The 10449-nt window shown below is 45.7% G+C and overlaps 2 protein-coding genes across 2 annotated transcripts; one reads left to right on the top strand and one right to left on the bottom strand.

Moving 5' to 3' along the window:
- The first annotated feature begins 347 nt into the window (after window positions 1-347).
- LOC124706742 lies at window positions 348-4551 on the top strand. Its single transcript, XM_047238410.1, has 8 exons — window positions 348-705; window positions 786-916; window positions 2158-2235; window positions 2346-2390; window positions 2541-2585; window positions 2679-2730; window positions 3566-3662; window positions 4105-4551. The coding sequence occupies exons 1-8, from the start codon at window positions 399-401 to the stop codon at window positions 4268-4270; spliced, it is 921 nt and encodes a 306-aa protein (XP_047094366.1). The 5' UTR covers window positions 348-398; the 3' UTR covers window positions 4271-4551.
- On the bottom strand, window positions 4352-8125 carry LOC124706741 (probable protein phosphatase 2C 48). The gene is made up of 4 exons (XM_047238409.1): window positions 7489-8125; window positions 5427-5844; window positions 5117-5340; window positions 4352-4991 (listed from the first exon to the last, which is right to left on the bottom strand). Exons 1-4 carry the CDS (start codon window positions 7681-7683, stop codon window positions 4809-4811), a joined length of 1020 nt encoding a protein of 339 aa, XP_047094365.1. The 5' UTR covers window positions 7684-8125; the 3' UTR covers window positions 4352-4808.
- Window positions 8126-10449: the final 2324 nt, after the last annotated feature.

Raw genomic sequence — 10449 nt, 5'->3', positions numbered from 1 at the left:
CGCTTGTCGGCGTCTCGACGATGGTAGCCGACGTCTACAGCACTCCCAAATCGCCGTTTCTGGGGTGGCGGCGGAGCGATGTGAGATGTGCACGAGGGAGCTATGTTTTGGGAGGCAGACATGCGGGCCAGGGGAGGACACGAGCGGCCAACGATAGGAGTCCGCGGCCACGTAAACCTGACCCAGATTTGGACCGACTTTGGATCCCTGACACCACGGCCATCCATTTTAGGATGAATCCTCGTGCTAGACTGAGTTTTTGTCCACTTCAAACCATCCGGATAGGCAGTTGGGGGATAGCCCTGAGTATCGATTCCATTGCCGACCGAAGCACCCAATTGAACTAGAGTACAACCAGTGTCAAGTGGACGCACGCTCGCCTCTGCCTTCTCTCAATAATGCGCGGCACCGCCGTAACGCTCCGCCCCGGCCAATCCCCAGCCGTCCGATCAACATCCAACGCGGCAGACCGCCCCACCCTCCACCGACGACCACTCCTCCATCCCCGCCTCCACCTCCGGCGATCGCCGGAACCCTCGCAGCCGTCCGTCCGCCGCCGCCCCATGCCTCCTCTAACTGCTTCCGCCACCAACGCCGCCAGCGGCGCCGGCTCCTTCACCGAGCTGGCCTCTGCCGCCGACTTCGCCGCCATCGCCTCTCCTGGCGGCCGCATCTCCGTCGTCGGCTTCGGCTCGCTTCTCTCCGGTGAGCGCCACCACTCCCCACGCCAGTAATTAACTCAGAACCCAAGCCACAGGCCTAAATTTCCAGGTCCCTAACTGCAGAGCGGAGTGCGAGGAGCACCTTCCCCGAGCTGGAGGGGTTCCGCGTGGCGGCGCTGCGCGGGTTCCGCCGCGTCTTCGCCCATGCCGCCCCCATCTTCTTCGAGCGCGGCATCGCCATCGAGGCAACCAAGGCAAGTTTGCCCATCTGTCTACATGCTCGTGTCGTCAGTAAATGTAATTCATCTTTGTGTACGCATGGTTCGTGTGGCGTTTCCTATGTAGTGCCGTACTTCCATTTCAACTCAATACTGTGAACATTTTTTGGAGAACATGATGTTGGATTGTCGCACTGTGGGACAATGCTAAATTTCTGGCCTCAGAAATGCTTAAATGAGACACTTTTTCCAGAAATCGTCATGGTTTACTACATGTGCAACAGTTCACATAGAAGTTGCTGACTGCAGAAACTTGGTTAATCCACTGCAATATTAGAAGGATGACACGCATTTCACATTGAGTTTAATCTGGTACTGCAAGATAATGGGGTTAAGCCACGATTAGATTTATAGGGTTCTCCTATATGATCTTTGTGTATTCAGGCTTTCGGGGTCCTATGATGTACTAGACACCACTGTATATTTGTGGATTGGGGAAGTGTTTCTCTGTCCTGGCTGATCATGCATGGACCTTAATGGCCATATGCTTGAAGGGTTGTAGCAATTCGGTCTGGATAGGACCACTTTCTAACTCAGTTCGGTCTATCTGTCAAAAAATAATAATAACTCAGGTTTAGCTTCCTGTTGGATTGAGGCGTGCTGGGCGTTGGATGCATATCAGACATGCCAGCCACCCATCCCATATGAGCGGTAATGCGCTAGTGATACCCCATCAAGCTGCTGGGACGGCAATTGATTCCTGAGAAGTTAGTGTGATCTTTTGACTGTGTGGACACAAACTTTGTTTGATCGGGCTATTACCACTCATATTTTGGCTGCACCGTGTGTGCAGTATTAGTAACCCATCCTCTCCCACTTCCTTGGTTCCTAGTTTAATGCTACGTTTGTTTTTAACTTTGCATTCATGAAGACCACCCGTTTTCCAGCAAAACCATCCCTTGTCCATTGAGAATTTTTTGCAAACTGTTTTGTGGAGTCCATAAAGGAGTAAATTATGTTGCATTGAAAAAAATGGAGGCATGAAGCAGTTTCAGGGATGTAGAACTATAGTATTACTCTTGTACAAGCAGAAGAGGATGGTTTTGTATTCTTGTAAATAAAGGAAAGTATGGTGTTTTATTAAGATATCAGAAGTATTGATTTTGGATCTGTATGTGCGTGGATGCACAATTTAGTGTGTAGTTTTGCCAATGAGTTGCATTTTAGTTGACTGTTTCCATAAAGTTATCTTATTGGAGTATTGGACTTGCTTATAGGAGTTCTCGAGCTTAAGCGTGGAGCAATGTGAGGGAGAAATGATAGTTGTCACTGTGTTTGAAATCAAGGAGGAGGAGGTACTGTACTTTCCTCAAAGATAATCTGCACCTTTTTGTTCATGTGCAATCCATTGGAACTTTTCTGTGTTTTCCTTTTAGTGAGAAGCACTGAAGTGGGATATTCGCAGGTGCCAGCATTCATTGAGAGAGAGACTGAGTTCAGATTTCTTGCGGTGGGTGACCAATTAATTTACTGCATAGTGCATACTAACCAATTTGGTTAGGGTTTAAGTCTCTTTTTCTCAAGCCTGAATCTGTCTAGCGGAGTTTAGATTGTCCAGTCCTGGATTTTAATTTTGGTATTTTTTTCTATGTATTGTCAGGTGGTTCCTGAAGGATTGGATGGAGTGCCTTTTCCAAATCCAGCAGTAAGGGCTTGCATTCTCTACTTAAAAAAAATATTAGCTTAACTTTTTGTTTGATTTTGTGCTACTGCTTCATGCTGGGGTTTATCGATTCAGGTTGTCTGTGCACGCTATAGCGATGAAGAATATTTCCTAGTGAGATGCAAAGGTTGGATCTATATCGCAAAATCTTCTCAGTTCTGCATTTCATTTTAATGATTTGCTATGTAACGGTTTGCTTGTTTGAATATTGATGAAATATGGTAGGATGAAGTTTATTTCCATGTTTTAATATAAATTCTATTTTTGTTTGTGACTTGGCATCTCTTTATATTCAAATTATCATTTCAGTTTACTGTTTTATGTTTTATGCCTGGTGACCTAATTTTCTTTTATTAATGCCTTTTGAAATATTTGATATACAAATTATTGAAAGATGCATGGTTGTTTTAAGTTATCATAACTGATGACTTCTGAGGTGATTTTTTTTTCTTACTTTGTGATTCCTTTAGGTCATGCAGCATATTTATCTGCCTCTATCATCGTCATTGTGGTCTGTGCATCAGCCAGAGTAAATTTACATAAGTCTATCATGTCACAGCTCTACGCAAATACATCGAGATATCCAAACTGTTTACCAGACATAGTATCAGATTGCTAATGTATACGATTAATTTATTTTCAAACTCGATAGTACATATATTTGGAATCGCATAATCAAGTCCCATTTTTTCTGATTAAAAACACAACGTAAGAAATCGTGGGATAACAAAGTATGGAGTGCAATTAAGCTAGACATGTTTCAATCTTATTCAAATAGTGAAAGTTTATGATGATGAACAAAGCTTTAAGCATAATATATCTTTTGCCCCTTTACAGCAAAGTTGGCTTCCTATGCAGTCTAGAAGCTATTGACTTTAAGAAAATCGCATTAGATAGCGCAGAATTATGATCTCATCCCTACATCCACTACACGCTGAAACATTGACCAAATCCTTGTGCAGGAAGCAAGGAGATATACAATCAGCACTATGGACGGTACAACATTGATAAAATATGGAGGGATGATATTTTGCCATGTCGTCTCTATCTTAGGCATTGGTAAGTATCTGCTCTTCAATCATCTTATGCTGCACAATCCACGTGTTTGCCTCTTCCTTTTGTGTTCTTCAGTAAACCCACAATTAGCATCAGAAAAGGTATCTTGTGCAAGCTAGAACCACAGTGCACCCGTGAACTTCACCAAGGCACCGATCATTGTAGCAATGTATTTGTTCTCCTGGTACGGCACATTAGTGACATCTCAACGCAGGGTGTATTTCTTAAGCAAAAATGGTATCATTGCTTTGTGTCATCTGAAAGCGAGATGCATCACAAAAGCAAAAAAAATAAGTCTTTGCTCTGAACATTCTAAGCTATCCTGTAGCAACACGTTTTCTATCGAACTGTCACCATCTTCACTACTCTATCAGTGGGCGTACGTGTGTGAAGCCTGGTTTTTCTGATATTACAAGCACCTCTCACCGTTCTGATTGCCTTGCAGCGTTCTTGCTGCCAAAAATCTTGGAGAACCAGCATATGGCAACTTCCTAGACCACACCTATCTGGGTGACCGGAAAACCACGATCAGGGAATACTTGGCCACGGCTGGAGCTGGCATCATGGAAGAGGAGCCTCCGGAGTCACTAAAAAGCCGTTATGGTGGCTGAATCGACAGTTACAGCCACCATGGATTGTAATTCTCACCTGAGTACTGCCTACCGAATCGACAGTCGGTATGAACGGTGATGTGCCAAATAATGCATGATGCTTCAGTGCGAAGATCTAAGATTCTGATTTTCGGCGCACTTATTGGGCGCCGAATGTGCGGTATACTGCCCCGTCTGTCTGTGATTGATGTACACCCATAATAATTGTGACTGTTTCCCATCATAACAGAGACTGATGCCCACACACACAGAGAAATGAGGACAAAAAACATTTTTTTTTTCGATTTGCCGGTGGCTGTCGTTGGTTCAAGTACATTTTGGCATGGGGGGTGTGAAGGCCGGACATTTCTCCGTCTTCCACCCGCAGCAGTTCGCCCAGCATCCAGCTATCCGAGTCACTAGCCAGACTGCACGTTCTGATTTGCAGTGATCTGCTATTTTGGTCTCTGATCGCGACGCCGCACTCTACCGTGGAAGGGTAGGCAGATTTTCTCTTGGAAGTCCTAAGTCCTGACGGAAATGTTGGACGAAGCTGTGTCTACGACGGAGGTGGCGAGTGGAAGAAGAGGCAGATCGCGGAGCAGTCGTCGACGGCGTAGCACGGCCGCTTGCGTCTCCATTCACGGACGGCGCACTGGACGAGACGCTTCGCCGCCTTCTCCCTGTCCGGCGTGGCAGCCACGATCTGCACAGCCTCTTGGTTGGAGATCACATCCCAAACCTGCAGGTGAAATTACCATTCGTGAGATGATGTACGCAAGCAACAAAAAACAACGATAGAACTGTGCCAGTTGCCATGGAATGAAAAACCGAAATGGAGGAGAAGGAGCATCGTTGGTTGCATACCCCGTCGGTGGCGAGGATGACGAACTGGTCCCGGGGGGTGATCCTCCGCTGCGTCACCTCCGGCGTCGAGATCACGCCGTAGTCCTTGACGCAGTAGTCGCCGAAGGCGCGCGACATGGCGAGGCCCGGCGCCTCCTGGTCGGGCAGCCACACCCGGTGCACGCCGGGCTCGTCGCCGAGGGCGAACACGCGGCCCTTGCACTGCCTGATGCGTTCATGCTCCTCTGCAATTCAGGTTTGACTGTGAGTGAGCAACGGTCGTCTTGAGAATTCATGAATGTTCAGTCCGTCTCTTAGTACAAGTACTTACGAGGCAAGTTTGGTTTGAAGTCGACGGTGAGTTGGACGGCGGCTACCTTGCCATCGTCCGACGTGGTCGCCAGGACGGCCCGCGAGTCGCCAACGTTCGCGATCACCATCATCTCCCCTTGCTTGACGATGGAAAGCGCGGTGCTGCCGCTATCCACAGCGTCGAGGCGGCGGTTGCGGCGGAGCTCTTCGTCTACGGTGGCTGCGGCGGCCAGGTAGGACTGCTTCCAGAGGTCGAACTGGCAGTCTGAGAGCTTCTTCTCGCCGTCGATGAGCGACGCCAGCGCGACGGCCTCCTGCCGCCGGCACAGCAGCGACGGCGGCAGCGAGTCCCGGACGGCCTTGGCGACGTAGTGGCCCCACTGGCCGTGCCCGTCGAAGATGCCGCAGAAGATGGAGTCCTCCTGGCACCCGAATCCCTGCATAAAGAGAAAATATCAAGGAAAAACACCATGAGAATTCTCGAAAAAAGAACACCATGAGAACACGGAAAAATCCTATAGTACTAAAATTGAAATATGTAGCACGCCAAGAAATTCAAGTAAACTTTATTTAGTAATCCAGTATCTTTAAGGTTTCAGTGTGACATCACACATGGTAAGGAACTGAACCAACCAGCATTCTTGAGCTGGTAAGAGGTCATGGTTGTCTTTACTTGGTTTCAGTGTGACATCACACTATTGGTTGGCTGTCGAGTTTGCAGAACTTGATGGCCAATTTAGGTGTTTTCCTCTTGCACCCTGTACGTACGTCTTGTGCAGTGCAGTGTACGTATTTTCCCTTCTATTCCGTCGCATTCAGTCAGTTTGGCTAACGAAAGCCACACTGGATTCAGATACCAACAAACCGAACACCTTTTCCCTCTAACGAATCAAGACTCGTACAAGAAGAGAAACTCCTAGAAGCCAAAAGCAAGCACTATATCCTGTACCCTCGTGACAAACATGCTGCAGAACCTATGCCCAGTGAAGACATAGTATTTCCTCTATCTCATCAGAGTTATATGAGATTTGTCAAAATTATAGATGTATCTAGAAAGTACAAGTTTTATGAAACGAAGGGAGTATATCACAAATTAGTTAATCAGTTTAAGGGCCAATTACCTACTAGGCAAACGAAGGCTTGTTATCTGTTTACTTAAAAATACCTTTGTGCTCTTCACTACAGTACAGAGTAGTATGTTTAAACAAATTTATCCCTGTTTTGGTGACAATTTATCTGTAGTATAGTTAGCACACTGAGGCTGGGTTTGGCCACAACGTTATTTCAAAGTATTCTATGAATACTTTGGTTTCTGAAAATACCATGCTATTGAATACTTTGAGGTGTTTGGTTTCAGCAAAAACTATAGCTTTCTATACTTCGATTTTTCAGAAAACTGCACTAGTTTTGCGATATGAAAAAAGAGATCTTGACCAAAACTGAAGACAGAAAATGCTACAGTTTGAGTCTAATTGTACTAGCGAGGACTTCCGGCAACAGAAAACTCTGTAGTGAAGAGCACAAAGCAAACTGAAACACCTCCCAAAAATATTAGAAAATTGATTAGGTAGAGAGACGCCCATATTTAAGACGAACACGTATATGAAGCTGTTTGATTTATTCCGTGGTCAGAAGCCAGCAACCAGTCCTGACGGTACTGTACTACGGTACTACCCTCCTCTTAATTTTTGTAGACTTTTCCTTACATCAAGGTGGGGGCAAGGGCAACGAACCATGAGTCCATGACGCCATGGAGGCATGGACAATATCTTCTTCGTAACTAATACACGAGCTAGCGCTATCTAGCAAAAGAAGAACAGAAAACCTAGTTTTTGCAATCTGCTTCAAACGCGGTTAGATTCCTGAAGATTTTCATCGATACAGCTCTGGATGACAGGATAGCTCGGCAGCGAAAACTAATCGAGAATATGAATATCCATGTGTGTGCCGTCAGTCGAGTTGTCGCTACTAATGATTGCAACGAGCATAAAAATTCACATGGAACAGAAGAATTAGCATGTAGCGACAGAATCAAGAAAACAGAGCAGCGGCGATCAATCGATGAGACCGAACTCACTCACCTCCCAGACGATGGAGCAGTCCTGGTTGGTGCCCTTCTCGCCGCGGCGGGAGTAGGCGGCGGCGAACGTCTCGGAGCCTTCGCCACGCAGCGTCCCCGACGTCCGCAGCACCGTCCCCTGCTCCTCCTCGCCCTTCCTCTCCTTCCCCGCCATGGAACGGGCCAGACCCTGCAGCATCGACGAGATCTGCCGCATTCTCGCCGCCCAAAGAAACAACCCAAGAAAGTTCTACTGGTGCTGCTCCACGGGAGAGCTCCTTCTCTCTCCTTTGCTCTGTTAATTTCTCGGCGACTGGTACTGGTGGTGGTGTGCACGGGCGAGAACAGAGCACGGGACGGCCATGGCGATGGACAGGATAGAAGCACGGTTTCTTTATCTTATATAGGTGGTGTCTCGATCGATGGTTTCTCCTGGATCTTCCTTGTTAAGGGCGTCCCTTTGGATTGAAGGGACGAGCTTGGAACGGATATATGGATAGGATCGGATCAGCTTCACCGAGGAAGAAGGAGGAGTAGTAGATAGAAGAAAGAAAGGGGAAGAAGCAAGGGTGGCACCGAGGAAGAAGCTCGAGCCGTGGTGTGAAGTGAAAGATCGGGAGGGAGCTTATAAAGGAGGCGGGAGAGGAGGAGATGGAGCAGCCAGCGGATGGAGGAAGAAGAAGAAGTGAAGAAGCGGTGTGAGGAGGAGCCGTGCCGTGCGGTGGGAAAATGGGTTCAGCGTAAGCTACAGCATGCAAACCGTGGCGGAGGCAGCTGAGGACTGAGGTAGCCACGCGCGCGGGCCGTCGCTTGCACAGCAACGCAAAGATGCTTTCTTTGAGGTAGGGAACGGGACGGATTAGGCCGTCGGCGACTCGGGGTATTCGGTCAAGACCTTTTGTGTGATGCGGGCAAGTCTTTCCCCCTGTTGCGTTTTGTCCCCGTTCCGTTCAGGAATATGTGCGGTGGGACCGTAGCTTTAATCATCCAAATGTGTTTGTTTCGGTTCGTTATAGACCATGTTATCCAACAGCGTGATCCATTTATCCGATGTCTTCGCATTTGTTTTTCAATATATTCAGCAATCCAAACATTTTTGTTTCAAATGATAGCCAACACTAGCAAAAAATTACTATACTTAGCAATTCAATCAAAGCTGTGCCGGCATACCACGGAGTACCAAAATAATCACACAAGTGCCCGCACTTGGTGTGGCCTCATAGTTCACCACACAATGCCACGCGAAATATTGAGTGGTAACTCGCTTTTGCTTCCTCTCGAACCAATCCATTTTTGTTGGGTCTATGATGCTTAAGTCGTCCGCCATGAACCGGGTCTCCTCGATGAAACGCGCGAGCCCTACTTTCTTTTGCTTGAGCTATACTTTACTTGGCTATTGGTCTCATCAATGTCGAGCTTTCTTTTTGTTGTTCTAGCTCGTTCTTCATTTGTTCTTTGTTTTCCAATGTTTCATCTCTTCGTTCTTCTCGAAGCCTCGCGTTTTGCATCTAGCTTGGAGTTGGTCCTTCCCCTTGGCCTTTTTCTCACCTGCGGTGCGGTCTTCAAGGTAGATGACTAATGAATCGTTGCCACGTTTTCTTTCCGTTAGAAGAATCATGGCTGCAACCATTTTTTGATACGCATAAAGACCATTCTACTTGGGACATTCTTTTTTCTCCTTCCAAAAAAATCAGTCAAGGTAAAAGGTTTAACACCATTTTCAGCCTTAAAGAAATACAAGGTGTTAAACACCCATAGAAATAAAATGTACCACGGGTTTAATGCCAAAGCCACTCACGGGCCGTTGGAGTATGTGGTCATATGCACCACAAAACTTCTTGCATTCCGATTGGATAAAACCCCACCTGTTTTGATGGAAGTTTCATTGCGGTCACTTCCAAATGAGTAGGGCTGAAAGCCCTTTTACTCATAGAAATTATGAAATGCCCTTTTCCAATATACTTCTCCTTTTTTGCTCAGAATCAAAAATTGGATATTTTCCAATGTCGAGCTTCTTTTTTGTAGTTCAAGCTGGTTCTTCATTTGTTCTTCTTTTTCCAGTGTTTCCTCTATTTCTTCTTCTCGGTTATGATTCCATGTCATCGGTCGAAGATCCCACTGATGACAAGCTTGTGCTTAGAGGCATGAAGAACATGAAAATTTTAAACTACTTTATATATATTATAATATTGTGTACTAGTATAAGATTCCATGCCTTAGCTCTGAAATTTAAATGGTAGAAGAAACTTTGTTAAGTAATTGCCTAAGTAATTGAATATGGTAACTGGTAGTTCGAATATTTTACCAAGTTAATGTAAGATGCAGATGATCACCTCATAATCTGTGTCCTAATCTGCTTCCCAATGATACCATATTTCTATGTGTTGCATCAGGATCTCAACAGAGGGGTTGCACATACTTTGATCAGCAGTATCTGTTTGGAAACGATATGTCTGATAGAAGATGATGTGAGCTTCCTTTTAGATTGGTGTGATCCCGAATTTTCACACAAAAAATCAAGTACTATGTCTACATAATGACTTACTCATTTGTCACAAGAAAGAGGTAAAAACTAGTAAGATGATCATGATATTTTCTTAAACATGAACAAGCTTGTGATAGATCTAATTAAGTATGTTGATTCTTCAATTCTCTGTACCACCGATATTTGCAGCTGAGCTCATAGATGTGTACCTGAAGAATCTCCTTTGTAACCCTGTTGATCAGTTGATGTCTATGTTTCACGTATGGCTAGCAAGAAGTCAATAAAAGTTAGGATAAAGATGGTAGCTGAGACAAATAATGCAATCTTGACAACCGGATGGAACAAGGTTGTGAGCAAGTTCAAGTTAAATAACGATGACAATGTCCTTTTATGCTTCCATGAAAGAGATCATGGAGAGCTACATCTTCTGGTTGAGGCCCTTCCAGGCTAATACTAATGCAATGCTAAGTGCTATAGTACTAAGTTATGCTAGATTGC

The sequence above is a fragment of the Lolium rigidum genome, chromosome 4 (genome assembly GCF_022539505.1).
Source record: "Lolium rigidum isolate FL_2022 chromosome 4, APGP_CSIRO_Lrig_0.1, whole genome shotgun sequence".
Taxonomy (NCBI): domain Eukaryota; kingdom Viridiplantae; phylum Streptophyta; class Magnoliopsida; order Poales; family Poaceae; genus Lolium; species Lolium rigidum.
The sequence above is the reverse complement of the archived record's forward strand: the minus strand, read 5'-3'. Positions and strand labels throughout refer to the sequence as shown.

Excerpts from the sequence above, each read along its gene's own strand:
- LOC124706742 (XM_047238410.1), top strand. The coding sequence starts at position 399 with ATGCGCGGCACCGCCGTAACGCTCCGCCCCGGCCAATCCCCAGCCGTC. Across the intron at positions 917-2,157 it reads TCGCCATCGAGGCAACCAAG|GAGTTCTCGAGCTTAAGCGT; the intron begins GCAAGTTTGCCC and ends ACTTGCTTATAG. Across the intron at positions 2,391-2,540 it reads CTGAGTTCAGATTTCTTGCG|GTGGTTCCTGAAGGATTGGA; the intron begins GTGGGTGACCAA and ends ATGTATTGTCAG.
- LOC124706741 (XM_047238409.1), bottom strand. The coding sequence starts at position 7,683 with ATGCGGCAGATCTCGTCGATGCTGCAGGGTCTGGCCCGTTCCATGGCG. Across the intron at positions 5,845-7,488 it reads ACTGCTCCATCGTCTGGGAG|GGATTCGGGTGCCAGGAGGA; the intron begins GTGAGTGAGTTC and ends CTCTTTATGCAG. Across the intron at positions 5,341-5,426 it reads CTTCAAACCAAACTTGCCTC|AGGAGCATGAACGCATCAGG; the intron begins GTAAGTACTTGT and ends CCTGAATTGCAG.